Here is an 18,925-nt window from a genome sequence, read left to right on the forward strand (position 1 = left end):
CCAACATCATAACTCCCAACTCGACCTCTAATTCACTTTTTTTTTGTTTCCAGATAGGTGAACAACTCTTCAATGACTTCATTGTTATGCAAGTCAGTCACTTGCCAGACACATTTCGGAGCAAAGGACTCACATGTGACCACTTTGGATTATTGATTGGTCTCTACTGGTCAAGTAGAACTAACAAAGTGTTTCGCATATATTCGGTGAAATGTCCTCAACTAAAAAGAAATCCTGCGGTGGACTTTTCAACTTTGCAGGCTTACCATGACCTTAATGACGGAGAATCCACGTGCGCTTTTAAGGTGTAAAGCGATTCATTGTGAGGTTCACGGGAACATTTCTTTAACGGATGGCTTGTAAAGAGGAAAACGGCATTTTGTTCAGATGACAGGAGAGACTCAGACATGGGCTGCTTGCTGCAGCGTTACATGCAGGTGTTCACATCCTGTCATGACACAACACCGTGCACATTGTTGTGAGCAGACATGTCGAGATGACCCTGATGGTGGATGTGTAAGAAACAGCGACTGGGTTGATCGCTGTTCTAAACCTGAGAACACAGCACTATTCAACATTCGGAGGCATTGAGTTCAATTTAGTAGATTATAGGACTATGCATCGAGTGGCATCCAGTGGTCGACTGGTGAGCATGTTCAGGCTTCTGCTGAAAAGCCACAAAAGTGAAAACCTATGAGGTCAGCCAAAATGGTTCTTTGCGAAGTGCTTTAACCCTTTCAGGGACAGTGGTAATTACAGTGGACAGGGTGCATGAAAGGGTTAAATGGTGGCTGACTTTTTACACAAATAGAAATGTGATTGGTCAAATCTGAAGACAGCCATGTTACACGAAAAAGAGGTTGTGCACTTGTGGGCCACCATATTTTCATGTCTTTATTTATCACTAGATTAAAAAAAATCAACTGAGTCGTGTAATATTGTAGAAGGGTTGAAATTATTTGCATTTCTTAGTCTGGCATTTGAATAGGACTGCGTCAACTTTTTTTTTTAAATTCCATTGTAATTGGTCTGACATCACTATAAAGAAAGTCTCTTCCCTACCTAATGGTATACACACATTGTAGTTTTCATTCATTCATTCATCTTCCGAGCCGCTTGATCCTCACTAGGGTCGCGGGGGGTGCTGGAGCCTATCCCAGCTGTCTTTGGGCAGTAGGCGGGGGACACCCTGAATCGGTTGCCAGCCAATCGCAGGGCACACAGAAACGAACAACCATTCGCACTCACACTCACACCTAGGGACAATTTAGAGTGTTCAATCAGGCTGCCACGCATGTTTTTGGAATGTGGGAGGAAACCGGAGCACCCGGAGAAAACCCACGCAGGCCCGGGGAGAACATGCAACATATTGTCCCTCGGTGTGAATTTCTACCATGTATATATTTTTTAACATGATAGTTCTACTTCATTGACTTTCAGCCTTGACACCATTCTAACATCAATATCATTTAACCATCACTTTTTCCCGTGTGCAGGAAAGCGCGATATTCCGAATCCAGCTAAAGCAGTGCGTATATCAGTATATAAAAGAGAAACGGTCATAATTCATATTTTAAAGCCGCTCCTCCGCTTGACTCAGCTTCCTCGAGTGACGTCCTCCGAGAGAGGAATTTCTGAATCCGACACACATTTGATATCTTATTCTCCTTGTGTTGCGCCGACGGAGCCCCGAGTGTTGCAAGTTTGAGCGACCGATGAATGGGGAGGCCCTCGCCGCCAATATCCGCTGGGTCACTGCGCCTCTTTGATAGTCTTTAACCACCGCTGTTTAGTACAGACGTAGCCACTCCTCAGAGGCCGGGCTGCTGACCGTCCCAGTGCATGTTGGGAGAGGCTTTTATTGCATACGCAAAAGCTTGCATTGCGGCTCTGAGCATGTTCCACACTAAAAGATCTGAACATGCGTTACAGGATTTGGAAAGGTTTTAGATTGAAGTGTCATGGTACAAACTGCTTAAGACTTAAAGGATTATGCTTGAAGTGAAAGGAATGAAAAAAGCTGGGGGTGATTTTACTCATCGCACAATTCTCGATTCAGTGGGATGTTCTGTTTTGAGCTATTGGTGGTTTGATTTTTTTTTAAGGGGCGGGGGCCATGCTGAGATCGTGTAACTTGTTTTCATCTCAGGTTTTGGGCGCATGTGATACTGCTTTGGCTTTGGCTGCAGCGTGCATGTCTGATATTGCTCCCCTTGGTCCAAGGAAAGCTCAGACACATGGAAAATAACACACATGCAGATAACAATTTGAAATTTTGATACGAATTTAGCAAAAATCGCTGAAGTTGACATTCTTGAATTGCTGGGGCCCACCTAAAATGATGTGGCGGGGCCAGATCTGGTCCTCGGGCCTTGTGCTTGACACCTGTGATCGACATTTTCATTATTATTATAGTTAGTTTCAGCTTTATACGCTGAATAAGTTTTTTTTCCCAAAGTTTGATCATCTTTGGATCATCGTTGGGTTACTATTGTGTACCTTATCATAAAAGTAATTCTATTTGCACGGTATGGTCGTCATGTCCGTAGTTCCCAGAGACGATATTCATCTTCTTATGAACGAAAATCCTTTGTGAGTCAGCGTGTCCTACATGCGAAAACACTGACAATATCAAAGGTACAAACAAAGACACCTTTGCAGGGCATTAGAAATGACTCATTGCAAACAAACATTATGCTCTCTCTCTCTCTCTTTCTCTCTCCCTCTCTCTCTCTCGCGCTTTTCGTGTCCTACTGTTCAAAAGCAGCCTCCTGGAGTTTCCAGTGCCGTGTCATGGAGTCGCCGGAGCAGAGGACAGATGCTTGCAGTCAAGGTTTCTCCCCCTAGGGGGCACTGTTGCTTCTCATGAAACCAACCAGTTGCGGCGCTTTACTTATGATTCATCCAATTATGAGAGTGTTATTTGTTTTTTTCAACGGAGTCATTCTCTTCTGTTTAAGAAATACTTTTGTAATTTATGATGCTGTCTGAAATAATCGCTATTGTGCTAAATGGCAGATTGGAGTTAAATCAACAACATCGAGTGTTTTGTGTCTGGATTAAAACAACGCGATTAAGATTGTTCTAATGTCCCAAAAAATGCCCCAAGGAATCAGGAGAATATGTGCTTTTTGCGCACGTCCTCAATACACATTTCAATAGATTTTGAGCCTCTTATAAATGTAATTTTCAGATTTAAATGATTATATTCCGTTTGATAATAGCCACGAATTAAACGGCCCAATGACGTGAATCTCCAGTTTGCCAATCCCAGCCTGGAATGCGATCAAAACTCCAGTTTGTGCAACCCGCACTCTCCGATCAGGGTGCAGGGAGGATCCAAACCCATCGGATCCGTGCACGAATCGTTTGTTCCTCGCTTGGAAAGTTGACGGACTCTTCCCACCCCCCACCCTCTACTCCGCAACGTCCTGCATTGTTTTGCCACACACTTGTGCCTCTGAGCGCGTGGGGATGACCTGTTTTTGTTTGGACAATCGTTGAAGACTTTGTTTGTGTGTTGAGTGTACAAACTTTTAGCGGGTAAGGTTTAATTTGACTGCAAGTGACGAGAGCGAGTCGACGTACACAATCTACGCCGGAAGGTAAATTGCATGACAACGCCGTGCGTTTTTACGCACAACCAAAAAAAGCACCCGACCCCTGTTTTATCTTCCTCAGCTACTTAGCTCTCTGTATAATTTAAACATCAGTTGAATAATTAATCATCTATGCGATTCAAATGCGTATTGAGTGCATGCGAATGTGTGTTTTCAGGTGGCGGAAGGACGCCGAATGTCACTTCGGTTTGGGTGACATGACGCAGCCAGTTGGAGATCTGCTCACTTTCAAATGGGAGACCGGTTCCGGGAGAGGATAAATTGCTTGACAAGTAGTGAAGCTTTGGCGCTTTTCGGAGCGATCCTGCGGCTTTTCTTGAATCAAAGACGATAACAAGAGACATGGAGCCGCTTCGGTGCGTGGGACTCGCAGCACTTTTGTGCACAGGTAAGACAGCTCAGCGAGATTCCACATGCATGGAATACTTGTGTCATGTGCACATCACTCGGTGTGATATAAGCGATACGCGGAGACGATATGTAAAATATATGGCCCCGTAATAAGGAATAGTGCATGTGATGTAACTTTTATGAAGTCGTTTGAGTCGGTGGGGGAACAATCATGAAATGCAAATGATTCCCTTTCCGCCAAGCGGACATAGATAATTTATGAGGCTCGTAATTAGCTGTAAGCTGTTGTGGCAGAATGCAAAATGACTTGTAATATTAACATGAATGCGGCGTGACAGTTGCCTGGAGTGTGTGTGTGTGAGTGTGTGTGTGTGTGTGTGAGAAATGTGATGCAGGATGCTGCAGTTCAGCAGGCTGCAACATAAAGCCAGACAGAAGAAATAAGACATAAATATGAGGATAGACAACACTTCTTTATGTTTTGGACTGTGCACCTGTTTTCATTTTTGAGGCTGTATCGTGAATGCGTGATGAGTGAAATATTTTAACGTTTGTGTAAGGTCAAAAGAAAATTCTTCCCTTGCTATCCAGATGAATGTGCATTTCCGGGCTGTGTTATGGTCCAGTTCTTTCAAGTCGTTTTCGAAAGAGCCAGAAGTACAATGCAAAGCAACCGAGGAGATTTCAGAGTGAAGATAGTTCATTGACTTGACATGAAATTGCAGAAGAAATATTTGTTTGTGGGTAGCACGGTGGACCGCAGGTTGGCAAGTCTTGTCTCACGTTCACGTCTTCCAGGTCAGCTGAATAGACAAAAGAACAAGCGATGGAAAAAAATGGATGGATATTTGTTTTTTTTTCTTCTGGGCAACACCCTGGTGTGGTTGCGCATGTGTTTTCTGATCTTGTGCACATCCTTTATCGTGAAATGGATATGCAATTTTTTGGCTTCTCAAACGCATTTACAGACTTCACAGTTGTCAGTCCGATGGGCTGATGACACAATTCCCGGAAGCCTCTAGTCCTGGCCTAGAACTAATCCAGCATATGAGGGATGGAGCCTTTTTGAAGGCTGAGTGCAATAGATACAGGTTGTGGCTGAACAATCTTGGCTGCAGGAGTACTGAACCCCCCCCCCCCCCCCCCCCCGAGATGATTTGCTGTCGATTGTAAAACTAATTGAACATAATTTAGATGACAAGAGACTATTAAGTTTCATCTAGTTGAAAAAAAATTGCCCCTGTTCCGCTGAAAACAACCTGAAAGATGCTTGCCCGGCCAGTAGTCGGCGATGTTCTCTCACTCACACTAAAAATAAATGTGTTGTCCACTTTAGTCTTAATTTAAGAAAGACGAGATGAGACAAAAACAATCCCGCGTGGTAAAAATCGACCCAGCGGGGGTATTCAGGCTACACCTGACTAGTTTTTTTCAGTATGATAACAGGGGGCAGGAGGGGCATTTACGTTTGATGAGTCATTCTTGAATTAAAAGGCTTTAATGAGCCCCAATTAACACATTTTCAATGAGCCCCCAGTCAAATCAGCCTTGCAAAATGGAGCTTCACTGTGTTTTCTTTTATTGCATCGTACATTCACGACTTTGTCTGTTCAGGTTTGTTGCTCGCTAATGTGCTTTGGTTGGATTCACGCTTGCGGCTCACTGCCCTGCCCTTCTTCCCTTTGAATGGTGATTTGTTTGATTTTCACTTGAGGTTATTAAGGATACTTTTTTTTTTTCGTTAGGCTGGGGTGGATTTTGTGGCTCACACTATTCCTGGCAGCTTCACATTGGTTAGCTGAGTGAGAGACTGACAAAAGAAGTGAAAAGCCCAAGATTTCCGCTGTGAAATGTCATCTCTGGAGGCGTTAGCAGTACCAGGCTAGCAATAGCACTTTAAACAAGCTGACGGTAGCCGTGGCCACTGCGTTAATAGCATAACTTATTCGTAATGGACTGTTGCTATAACAGCAAATGTTAGGAGTTTGACGTGATCAATTTAAACAAATATTTCTGAATCCTTGCACCTATGCTGTTTATTATCATTAGCGCTATCCCAACGGAGTCCGAGCAGTAGGTGGGGTACACCCTGGACTGGCTGCAAGCAAATTTGCTTAAATATAGTACTGTATCCCAATTTCATATTTTCAGTGGATACATTTATCAGCCTCCCAGGAGCTCACATCGAGGTAACCAAGGAATTTTTTTTCTCTCGAGCAATTTTCCAACTCCACTGCAAGTGCAATACCATGCGGTGATGGATGATGGCTGGGCTGGCCTATGTGCAGCAATGTGTTGTACTCCAGCCTCGGGGGGGGTTGGGAGCAGTACGAGGAAACACTGCACCAGTGATCCGTATGTCATATTGGACGGCTCGTAACATAGAGGCAAGATTCGAAAAAGAAAGAAAAAAAAATAAATGTACATTAGGAATGAGTTGACTTTAATTTTAGACACAAAAAATGGTCCCAAAATAAAATTGATAGAGCACTTTAAAAACAGCCACTGCTGCATACAGTGCCGAACATCAAGTAAAAATCAGTCATATGAAAACAGTCCGTTTTAACCTTAGCCAGCTACCACAGATTAAAAAAAAATAGCCCTATTTAAAATGTTACATTTAACTGAAAAAACTAACCATACCTGATCAGATCAGAACTGCTGTACAGAGTAATGTCTCCCACACCCCCACCCCCTACTGTAACAGACACACTTCCCATTACATGAAGTCATTTGAAGCCGATAGAAATATTGATTAGTGCGACCAGAGGGACCTGACAAACATTGCAGTACAATGTGGACATGACCGTATCAAATGAAGGACATGTTGGCAATATGCCAATATGGTTGTTGCATTCAGAGAAGGGGGAAAAAAACGTTACACATAGCAATCAACCTTTTCCATTAACCCGCTCATTTGCTGATGTTTTAATCAACCTCGCTTTGTTATAGTTTTTCACACCTATAACAATGATTTGGTCTCTGTCTACTGCAAAGATCTTAAACTTGGGAGGATTGTATCTGGAGACGGGAATGGTTGCAGAATCAGAAATGCCTGCAATTCTTGTGATCCCTATTAGGATGCCATTTTGTTTTCAAAACGACTCAATGTGTGGATTGACACCCCACCGCCCCCCACACACACACTTCTTGTGGAAGTACAAAAACAACAATAACGCATTATGGCTGTAATGTGACGAGAAATTGGCTCCTCAGCATGCGCTACACATGCTGATGTGCGTTTTGTTATTTTGTCTTCCAAAACCGCCATTTTCTGAGTCTATAACTGCAGACGTCTTGGAGAGGTTTAATTGGCCATATACATTAGCCGATTACAGTAGATGACAGTACAAGTAATTTTTATTGAGAATCATCATAATGACTACAATAACTTTTATATTTATCTGTTTTCTTCTTTTTATTCATGCTCCGTACTGTGTCCTGCAGTGCTTATCACGGCGCCTATAAATACAACCAATTGTTATTGTCCCCCATGTGATTATGAACATGGACAATGACAAATGAAAGTCCCTTTTTCCGAAGTTACTCTTAAAGCAGTGCATACAACACTAAACCGTCACCTTTGTGATGATGCTCGTACTAACACAACACTATATTCCCCCCATTTTTTGGAACCCCTGTGGCTTTAAATATGTGTGGTCTACATACGAATTCTTACTCAGGAGCTTCAGGCCGTGAGTAGCTATCTCATCGTCTCGTCTCATCCGTGGACCAATGAAATTGTTTGGGTCCGCCCTAATACAGTTTGGAGTGCGTACGCGAGCCGCGTGAGATAAAATATGCAAGTGTTGTGTGTGCGTAGCGGTCCACAGCTGTGTAGGTGTGCATGTAGAGGTCACAGTATGTCGTTGTGCGAAAATATTCATCTCGGGTTGAGTTTAATGAGCAGAGGGAACGAGTGCCATAAATGCAGCCATCTCAACAGTGCGACCCTCATCTCTCTGTTGTTTGTTTGGCCACCGATTCCCACCATCACTGGCAACCAGACAGAAAGAAATCCCCCTCACGGACTTGTATAATAAGTCCGTACATCTCCTAAATCTCTCCAACTCATAAACAAACCAATTTCCAAAGGCTGCACTGCCTTGTGGTGAAGCTCATCGGTGAATTGGCCTTGTTTGACGAGAGAGACTGAAAGGCAAATATCCCATGTTATAATGTGGAGACCATCATGAACATGAAGCGTGTACAAATGTTATGGCTAAATTTAGCGGGTTCAGCCTTTAATCGGGCATGTTTTGTCGTGTGGAAACGATGGTCATGTATCCTTTCTCATCGGTGCCAGCGGCATATAGTGACGAGCAGAATAATTAATGTAACTGGCAAAAAGCCCCAAATTTCACTCTTAAGAGTATTTCGAGTGCCGTGACTCACTCACTTAAAGGTAAAAGTATTACCTCCAGCGGTTGCTTTCAAACCAAAGCAAAACAATTATTAAGCTGCCATACACAGCGAGACACATTAAGAAAGGAACATTTTTGTGGACTGGCGATTAGCACTTAGCACCTAAACTCGCCCTCTCTCCTTACAGTCAACTTGGATCGACTCCAGCTCACCCGATGAGGATAAGCGCGATAGAAATTTGATGGATGGACTTTGATCGCCCTATTCCATGAGTGCTGTTTACACAAAAAAGCCCAAAACGTTGAGATACAGACTGACAGGTCCCGTAAGGAAGCTGCTGTCTTTCTGTCCACAAAATCTTTTTTCCTTATTCAATTAGAGTTCAAGCAATAACCAATACACGGTAAAATGAACACTAGTTGCACATGTGCGCAACCACCGCCAAAGCCGCCTAGTAGTGGCTCGCGACAGTAAACATAGTTACTGTGGGATGAACACACAGAGCCGTCTCTGCGGGCAAAGATCTTCACAGGCCTCCAACCGGGAAAGGGATCGCACATCAGTGGGAGGTCTGTCGACCTATTAGCATAACTAACGTAACACTTGCAAGCACAAGCCTGCCGCACACCCTGCAAATCAAACAGAAATGATAATGAAGCGACACAATCACAGGAAAGAAAAAAAAAGATTCACGTTGTCTTTTTTTTGTGTTTACAATTGTGTGACATCACCGGCAACTGCCCTCCTATTTCACGAGTCTGTCACTCGGGTTTCTTTACACAACATCGCTTTTAGGCATGAGCCATGAGAGGATGAACAAAAATGAGCTCTTGAAGTCACCTGTTGTTGACTGTTACTTTAGCAAAATCTTTATTGTCTCAAGTAAAAAGAAAAAGTAGCCTTCCAAATAATTAAGTGTAAGAACTCAGCAAAATATGTTTACTCATAGCTACTGAGTAAGGGCGACATGGTAGTCGAATGGTAAGCACGCCAGCCTCACAGTGCAGAGTTGCAGGGTTCAAATCCTGCTCCGGCCTTCCTGTGTGGAGTTTGCATGTTTTCCCCCTGCCTGCTTGGGTTTTCTTCGGGTATTCCGGTTTCCTCCCGCATTCCAGAAACATGCATGGCAGGTTAATGGAACACTTAACTTGTCCCAAGGTGTGAGTGTGAGCACGAACGGTTGTTCGTCTATGTGTGCCCTGCGATTGGGTGGCTCCAGCACACCCCGCGACCCTTGTGAAAGTAAACGGATTAGAAACTGGATGGATGGATGAACTACTGAGTAAATACAACAAAGTCAATGGCATGTATCATGTCATGACTAGCACGGTCAAATGAATTTCTTACGTGACATCATCTCTCAGCATTCACACGCAACCAGCAAAATCATTCAAAAATCATGTTATTTTTTCTGAATTAAACATGCACTTGCGGATCTTTTGTGCCGTGAACATTAGACTGCTTCTCCCCAATCTTGAACAGCGCAGCTTTATACAGGAACGAGTCAATGGCTCCCATACGCCTTCATATAGCCAATGTGGTGTTGTCGATTGCTTTCCAACCGTGGCGCGTGTGTGTTTCCTCCGCATTGGGAATCAGACACAGATATTGATCCATCCCATGGGCCGGAGGGTCAGACAGGAGCGGAAAATTGTGAGAAGCCTTAGAAAATTGCAATTTGACAATTTCTAGTTAGAATGAAGTGTGCCGATGGCCAGTTGCTAGGCCTTATTAGGTGCCCAAATTGCAATCGGTGGAGCGAAGGAACAGATGTCATCAACAAATGAGGAAAAATCACGTCAGAGATTCCACTTGATAAGATATGTGTGCAAGTGTGGGGGCGGGTGTGGTGCTAATGTCAAGGGTGACCGCCTTGCTTCTTATTATTCTGTTTGATTGTTTTCTATACATTTATATATTTGCAATTTATATGTTAGTGAGTATGGGGCTTTGTGGGCTTCCGGACAAACTCTTACATTATTGTCATAAGTTATTTATATAATAATTAACCCTTTCATGCAGCAGTAATGATAACCTGTAACCTGATGGCATGATAAGCTGTCCACTGTAGTAACCGTTGTCCTGAAAGGGTTAAACTCCAGATGTCTTTTTTTTGCATCCAAATTGCTGGTCCTGAAGTATGATCCAATATGGCAGCAAAAAAGAAAAACGCGAGTGCATCCAAATTCATATTAAGGTCTCCCAACTTAAATTTAGTTTGGCAGTAGTTTGACTCATGCAAATCAAATATTTGTTATAGCACATCAGTGGCGCGGCGCTACATAATAACTCAAACAAATTACATAAATATCCCGTCTTAAATGAACACACAAAAAAAGTTCCGCTTGGTGCAATAGCAAAATAAAGCTGTTGTTTAAAAGTGAATCAATTTCACGCGGAAACTTTGGAGGAGTAAATCTTGTGCTCGCTTCAGTCAACATTGACATTGTTGTAATTTTCGTTTGGGTAACGTCATTCTCTTTGTGTGTGTCGCCTATGAAACTTTTTTACCAATCAACTCTTCACACTATGCTGTTTTTTTTTTTTACTGACACGGTTCATGGATGAACAGAATGACGATCGGATGTTACAAACGTAGACACAAAGAAAATCTGTACAAATATATATATATATATATATATATATATATATTTTAAGAACAAAAGTGCTCCGACAGTATAAACAGAAATTGCTGGTCAACACGAACCAGGAAAAACAATACATTAACAATAAGCGGAAAATAGTTAATCCGAGAATACACATGAAATGACTAGAGCCCAATTGCACGAAACAAAAACGAGCAAGATCAAAAACTAAAAAATATAAATACTGACAAGGAAAAGAGCACAAAAACCAGCAATGACAAGATCGAGAGGTCTAGAAAATAACCCTTGAGCCTGAGCAGCAGACAGGGTCAATAATCCCACACAGACATGGCATCTTAGCAGTTCTTAAATACTTGGCTAACTTGCGGACCAAATTGACAGCAGGTGTGCATGCTGGAGGGACGCCTCTCCTCTGCCACCTGCTGGAGACACACAAGAACAGGATCATAACGGAGACATGTTGTAAAGGTCTTTACATTTTTCTTTTTTTTTTTTTTTTGTGTTTGGTTTTCCTTGCCCTTGTGGGGCTTGAAATCAGCAAATGCCGTAAAAACAAACAAACAAAAATCGAAGGGGAAGCATCATCCATCTGCTTTCCTGACATCCTTGACATATATTTCGAATTATAATGATACCAAGGTTGGTCCACTTTATTTAATGAATCCCTTATAGTTCTTCAGTTTAATGCTATCATTCCGAAGTCCACAACAAGACGTTGGCCTCAAACCAGCTGGCTGTGCTGACCCATCATGCTTTGTACCCTTTGTCCCAAATGGAATCCTTTTATCTGCATTTCCACTTTGTCCATTGCATCCTCCGGTCTGTCGAACCTCAAAGCCATTACTTTGAATCTTCAGATATCTGTGGCCTTTCTTCTCTTTTCGAATTTAATTACCAAACCGGGGTACATTCATTCTCACCGGGGGATCAATCCAAATGGAAAAGGAATGGCCAATCTGCCGCCTGCTCGCACGGCTCGGAATAAGCGGAATAACCCGAAGAAGGCAAGGCGAGTCACGCTGTGCCTGCTCTTCCGACCCTTCTGCATCAAGCAGGGGGGCTATCGAGCAACACTTGCATCCTCTCCCATTTTTGCCATTGCCAAATCTGATGGCGGCTCAATCATTTTGTAAACATGCATCGACTTTGTCAAATCGTCTGATCAGATAATCCTAAATATCTGATTATTTTTTGGGGGTGGGCGGTAATGTCTGTTCTCAGACATTAATCCCGACTAAGCACTCGTATGCAACCTTTCCAAATTAACCATTGGTCCAAATGTACTGTAATTCTTAAGTCCTTACTCAAGCCATGGAGCTGTAGCGCATTGAAATATCGGTCCTCTGAGGTGACATTTGAAGAACTCTGGAATAATCGATGCATACTTCATCATGATCCACTCAGGCGATGTCACATGGACACACTGGAAAAACCTTCAAAGCCACAATTACCTGGATGTGATGTACTGATTACTGGGCACACTCGTGTTAATTGCTTAGTTTATTAGCAGTTGATCGTCAAGAATGGGGTTGATTGTGTGGAATTGACTTACGATGTCTGGAAGTACTTGAGTGCAGTACTCCAACTTTTGTAAAATTTTGCTCATGGACAGTAAACATGACTTAAGCCATGGAAATGGAATGTTGAGCTGCGTCCAGCCGGATCTGCACAACGTCACAACAGCCATTTAGTGTGCAGCAATGTTTACGTTCACCGTTCTTTGCTTTTGCGTTGCATTCTGGGATGCGGTGGCCATTTTGGGCAAAAAGAATTAAAACCCAAACAAAGATACCTGAAGCACGGGCCAAAGATGTTTATGCAGTGGAGAAAAAGCACAAAGTCCCGAGCTTTCCATGGTCCATGCCAAGAATGTTTGGAACCCGAAAATAGTGTGTAACCCGTTCATTGGTCATAAACTGAAATGGATGGTTATCACCCCTCACCCACCTTAAATGACCAATTCAACAACGCTTTAAATCTGGGCCCGGTGCCTCTTATAAAAAAAAAGATAAATTACTTCTTAAAAGGTTTGTTCAAGGGTCGGGGAGCCAAGTGTATCCAAAGCTGAAGGATTTAAAGAGAGACATAAAATCCGTTTGGTCTCACTTGTGGACTGGAAGCGGGAGTGAGTGAACGCTGCTGAGAGCTCTCGGTAACAGTTGGTGGCCTCTTGGGGCGTCCGGATTTTCTCCAGCGTTTGCGACTGGACTGACACTACTATGTGTCTCAAGTAAGTGCGGGCAGACACATGCCACGTTAATTGAAGGTAGCGGATGAGATCGCCCACTGGTTCCGCCCCCATATATTTAAAAAAAAAAATAAAATAAAATAAAAAATATATATATATATACGGCCCGGTAGTCCAGTGGTTAGCACGTGGGCTTCACAGTGCAGAGGTACCGGGTTCGATTCCAGCTCCGGCCTCCCTGTGTGGAGTTTGCATGTTCTCCCCGGGCCTGCGTGGGTTTTCTCCGGGTGCTCCGGTTTCCTCCCACATTCCAATAACATGCGTGGCAGGCTGATTGAACACTCTAAATTGTCCCTAGGTATGAGTGTGAGTGCGAATGGTTGTTCGTTTCTGTGTACCCTGCGATTGGCTGGCAACCGATTCAGGGTGTCCCCCGCCTACTGCCCGAAGACAGCTGGGATAGGCTCCGGCACCCCCCGCGACCCTAGTGAGGATCAAGCGGCTCGGAAGATGAATGAATGAATGAATATATATATATATATATATATATATATATATATATATATATACACACGTGTGTCGTTACCCCCATGGTGGTGGGGTGTGACGTTCATCAGCACATTCATTTTTCTTTTCCTTATCCTTTCTGCTTTTGTGAGTCAGCCTCCCCAGAGATCTGCTGCTGGGTATAGATTTTCCATTTTAATGTTACATATAAGGGGTTAGATGATATCGTGATAGGATAAAATCGTCGGAAATGTTCACAATCACCCGACAAACTCAACAATGTTTGAATTGATTGGCTGTTTCGAGAGAAAAAGAGCAGTCCCGAGCGTGTAGATATGATTTTGCATCACAGAGCAGCTAGACTTTGTGATCTCGGTGTTGAGCAGCGCGTAGCTTCTTTATATGCATTGACTCTCTGTGCGTTGACTCTGTTGCCGGATGCTTTCCTCAGCAACCGGAGATGTTGTTTTTGCGTGCATGCTTTTCTTTAGCATTCCGGCAAGTTATTTTATCACTCGTTTGTTCGTAAGTGCATAACGCATTCAGCAGAGTGCCAGTCTCTCTCAATGGGCACTGACAAAAGCAACACTATTAGTCACCTCAGTCTCCTTGGTTAGACCGCAATGAAAAAAAAACATCCACACATTGTATGGAGCTATTTGACCTGTACTGATGCAATGAGTTGTCACTTATTTCTGAAAGGGGCTGCTCCTAGTTGAATATGGATAACTTTTCTTCATGAGTGATCACCACGTCAAAATGGTGGTCGTTGCCAACAGTGGTTTGAGAATATCGAAAAGAGGACTTACTCTGTGAGGGGCTTAATTGACATGATAACTAATTGTATGCACATCTCTGTACCGGAAAATACGGTGTACTGTATATACAAATACTTAAATAAATATGCACCGCATTTTCCGCATTATAAGGCGCTTCGGAGTATAAGGCGCACCTTCGATGAATGGCCTACTTTAAACCTCTTTTCAGATATTGGGTGCATCGCATTATAAGGCGCATAGAATAGAAGCAACAATAGTAGCTGCGGTTGCATAATGCATCCACTAGATGGAGCTATGCTAAAGCGAATACAATACAATCCATCTTGATTTACATAGCGCTTTCACAATGGCTGTGCCTGTAACAAAGCGCTTCACAGAACTTTTAATATACTACATCCAAGAAATCGGAATATATAACCTCCGGATATATAACCGTATATATATCACATCGGGGGCACATAAGGCGCAGTGTCAGCTTTTGAGAAAATTGAATGCTTTTAGGTGCACTTTTATAGTGCGGAAAATAAGGTGTGTGTGTGTGTACCATCCTAATGTTAAAGCACTGCACATATTTATGTTGGGTAGATCCTCATAAATGGGCTTGTACCTTTAATCTATCAAGCTAATTACAACAACTTCCAGCCTGATATTATCCATTGCAGAGATGCTTTCATATGTAGATGTGATTAAATTATGCTCTGGTGAGCTCATGAGATAGCCATTTACATTTAGAGATGTTTTGGTGCTCTGCCCCTCCGGAAACCTTCTTAACACGTTTTCTGCTGCAATCACAGGATTCTGATGACCTGACATATTCTCCGAAGACCCGGCTGACACCGCGCTGCTTTACATTCATAGACACTTTGCGACAGTATATTAAACCTTCATGTGGTTTTGGAATGGGTCAAGCTGCTTAATCAAGTTGGTCAAATCATATTTCAAAGGCCCTAATTTGGCACCGTCAAAGTTTGTGACCTTATAGCCTTTGAAGAATGAAGGCTGTACATTTTTCGTTCAAGGGCAGGGTGCTTTACTTAATATGCTGCCAGAGTTTGATCCATTTTTTTGATTCATATTTCCCCAAAAGCATGAAGGTGAGAGCTTTGTTTGCCCCTTTTTGATTGGGCGCTTTATTAAAGAGCAACGTAGAGAACTCAGAAACAACACAGAGAACGAACCAAGGATGTTCTCCTTGCCCCTATAATGCAGATGACCGTGCCTTTTATACCCGTTTCCAACATTTTACGTGAGTCAAAGAGTAACCTGAATATGAAACTTTTACTTTTGCACAACATAAACACAGCGACATTATTAGTACATTTGCGCCACCTCCTCTCCTGGGACAATGACTGGTGATCAGAATTTTTTCGAAGCCATCTAGAAGTCAGTCTCCATGGGCAAAGCCGAACCTCCCACCCCCGTGTTTTTACCCCAGTGGGTTTTGAAAATCTTTCTGATTCTACCAGTCGTTCTCGGCAGACCCCCACGATAGGTTTGGGCCTACCTGGTCGCAACAGCTCTTTGCCCCACCATGAGTGGCAACACGGCACCAGGTGGAGATCGGTTGACAGCTACAGAGTCCAACCCCTCTCGAGAGGACTGGTAGCAGAGCCCGAGCTGTGTGTGGAGGTTCGCCCAAAGAAGTCGATTTTCTTGACCTCACACACTAGCTCGGACTCCTTCCCGAACGGAGAGGTGAAGTTCCACTTCCCTTGGAGCACCAAGGAACATGGCACACTGCACCTGACCCTTTGGCCCCTACCACAGATGGTGAGCCCATGAGAAGAGTTTCCTTTTGGTCTTGGATAATACCCCGACCTGTTCATTTTAGTGTACAACTCTGAAGATAATGTTCACAATAACCGGCGGATACCCTCGCGGTATCCACTGTGGGATTACAGCTCTGAAACCTCTAAAAATTTTGTTTGCAGTTGAACTTCTCCATAAAGTAGCATCCATTATTTATCTCGGGGCTGTTGAGCCGACTCTCCATGGCTAAACTTTTGCAATGAGTGACTGTTTTAGGTTTGCCCCTTCTAAAGAAAGCAGTGAATCGAATCGGGGGGAGAATTAAAAAAAAAAAAAAAAAAAAAAAAGGCCAGAGCCGTCAGTCATCCGCCCGTTTCCTGATGTCGAGTTCCATTTGTGCCATCACGCTCCTGAGCTTTATTGTGAACTAAGTCGTCAGCCGTCAAAGGAATAATAATAATAATAATAATACATCACATTTGTAAGCGCCTTTCACAACACTCAAGGACACTGTACAGCCAAGACCAATAGTAAAACACAGATAAAATAATAAATAAAGAAAGAAAGATTTAAGGCGGGTAGGCAAGTCTGAATAGGTGGGTTTTGAGCTGGGTTTTGAATAAGGAAAGAGAGTCAATATTACGAATGTTGGGAGGAAGTGAGTTCCAGAGTTTGGGGGCAGAGCGACTGAAGGCTCTGCACCCCATTGTACTGAGACGGGCAGAGGGTAGAAAAAGGTGGAGGGAGGATGAGGACCTGAGTGAGCGAGAGGGAATGGAGATTTGAAGAAGATCTGACAGATAGGGGGGCGCAAGGTTATGGATGGCTTTGAATGTATAGAGAAGTATTTTGAAGTTGATTCTAAGTTTGACAGGAAGCCAGTGGAGCTGTCGGAGGATGGGGGTGATATGATGGAAGGAGGGGGTTCTCGTGATGATCCGGGCTGCTGAATTCTGAACAAGTTGAAGTTTATGGAGGAATTTTTGATGGACACCGAAGAGGAGTGAGTTGCAGTAGTCAATACGGGAAGTGACGAGACTGTGAACAAGGATAGCGGTGGTGTGCGGAGTGAGTGAGGGACGGAGGCGGTTTATATTGCGAAGGTGGAAATGAGCGGACCGGGTAATGTTATTGATGTGGGAGTGAAAGGATAGTGAACTGTCAAGGATGACACCCAAACTCTTCACCTGGGGGGAAGGAGATATAGTGGCATTATCAATTGTGAGGGAGAAACTGTCGGCTTTGTTTAGAGTGGATTTGGTACCGACGAGTAGGAGTTCAGTTTTATTGCTGTTTAGCTTGAGGAAATTGTGGGTGAACCAAGATTTGATTTCTGAGAGACAGTGAGAGAGGGACGAGGGTGGGAGAGAAGCGTCGGGTTTGCTGGAGAGATAGAGCTGGGTGTCATCCGCAAAGCAGTGAAAGTGTAAGCCAAATTTGCGGAAAATGTTTCCGAGTGGAAGGAGGTAGACAATGAAGAGGAGCGGACCGAGGACAGAACCCTGGGGAACACCAGAAGAAACGGGGAGGGATTGTGAAGTAAAAGAATCAACTTGAATGAACTGAGAGCGGCCAGTGAGATATGAGTGGAACCAATGTAGAGGGGTGTTGGTGATGCCTATGGTAGAGAGTCGATTGAGGAGGATGGGGTGAGAGATTGTGTCGAAGGCTGCACTCAGGTCAAGGAGGATGAGGATGGAGATAAGGCCAGAGTCTGCTGCCATGAGAAGATCGTTTGTGATTTTTATGAGGGCTGTTTCAGTACTGTGACGGGGACGGAAGCCGGACTGGAATTGTTCATAAAGACTATTGTCGGTAAGGTGGGAGTGGATCTGAGAGGCGACAGTTTTCTCCAGAATTTTCGAGATGAAGGGAAGATGGGAAATGGGGCGTAGGTTATTGAAGTCATTGGGATCTGAACCAGTTTTTTTCAGGATTGGTGTGACAGCTGCAGTTTTGAAGAGCACAGGAACAATTCCAGTCGACAGAGAGGAATGGATAATGGCTGAGATGAAGGGAAGCAGAGAGGGTAGGCAGGATTTGACCAGAACTGTAGGGAGGGGATCGAGCTGACAGGAGGAAGTCTTGGATTTAATGATGAGGTCTGAAATTAATGAGAGATGGGGGAGTTCAAAAGAAGAGAACAGTTTGCAAGGGGTGAGAGGTTCAGATGAGGGGAAAGGTACAGAGGAGCCCAGATGCTGGTGGATTCTGTTGATTTTTTCATTGAAAAAGAGGAGAAGTGCATTGCAGGTGTCACGAGAATAAAAGTGAGGTGGTAGGGAGTCAGGAGGTTGAGTGATTCTGTTCCAAAGGGAAAAGAGAGTCTTAGTATTTCCAGCATTGGAGCAGATGAGTCCGGAGTAGTAATGTGATTTTGCTTGAGAGATGGAGTCCTTGTAGAGGGATAGCTGAGCTGCATAGATGTCCTTGTGAGCAGTGAGGCCGGTTTTCCTATAAAGTCTCTCAAGCTGCCGGGTTTGGGATTTCAAGGAACGTAGATGAGGGGTGAACCAAGGGGCAGACCGAGTAAAAAGGACAGAGCGGGACTTGACAGGGGCGAGAGTATTGAGGATGCTGGTGAGACCAGAGTTGTATTGGAAAACCAAATCATCAGGAGTGGAGTCAATGTCCGGAGTCAGGGTGGTCAGCCATGCAGTGAGAGAGTCAATGTTAATGTCTTTAATATTACGGTAAACAATGGTCCGGGGTGATTTGGCAGTTGAGAGCTGGAGTGTAATGTTGAATGAGATAAGGAAG

The 18,925-nt window shown here is 43.7% G+C and overlaps 1 protein-coding gene across 1 annotated transcript in view; it reads left to right on the forward strand.

Annotated features, from left to right (window-relative positions):
• The first annotated feature begins 2,977 nt into the window (after positions 1-2,977).
• Positions 2,978-18,925, forward strand: part of LOC127591270 (transmembrane protein 132C-like) — a 99,715-nt gene continuing 83,767 nt past the window's right edge. The window contains exons 1-2 of the mRNA XM_052051235.1: positions 2,978-3,605; positions 3,778-4,008. Coding sequence (XP_051907195.1) covers positions 3,963-4,008 — 46 coding nt within the window. The 5' untranslated portion in view covers positions 2,978-3,605; positions 3,778-3,962. The remainder of the gene's footprint in view (positions 3,606-3,777; positions 4,009-18,925) is intronic.

This window comes from Hippocampus zosterae, chromosome 18 (assembly GCF_025434085.1).
Source record: "Hippocampus zosterae strain Florida chromosome 18, ASM2543408v3, whole genome shotgun sequence".
NCBI classification, from domain to species: domain Eukaryota; kingdom Metazoa; phylum Chordata; class Actinopteri; order Syngnathiformes; family Syngnathidae; genus Hippocampus; species Hippocampus zosterae.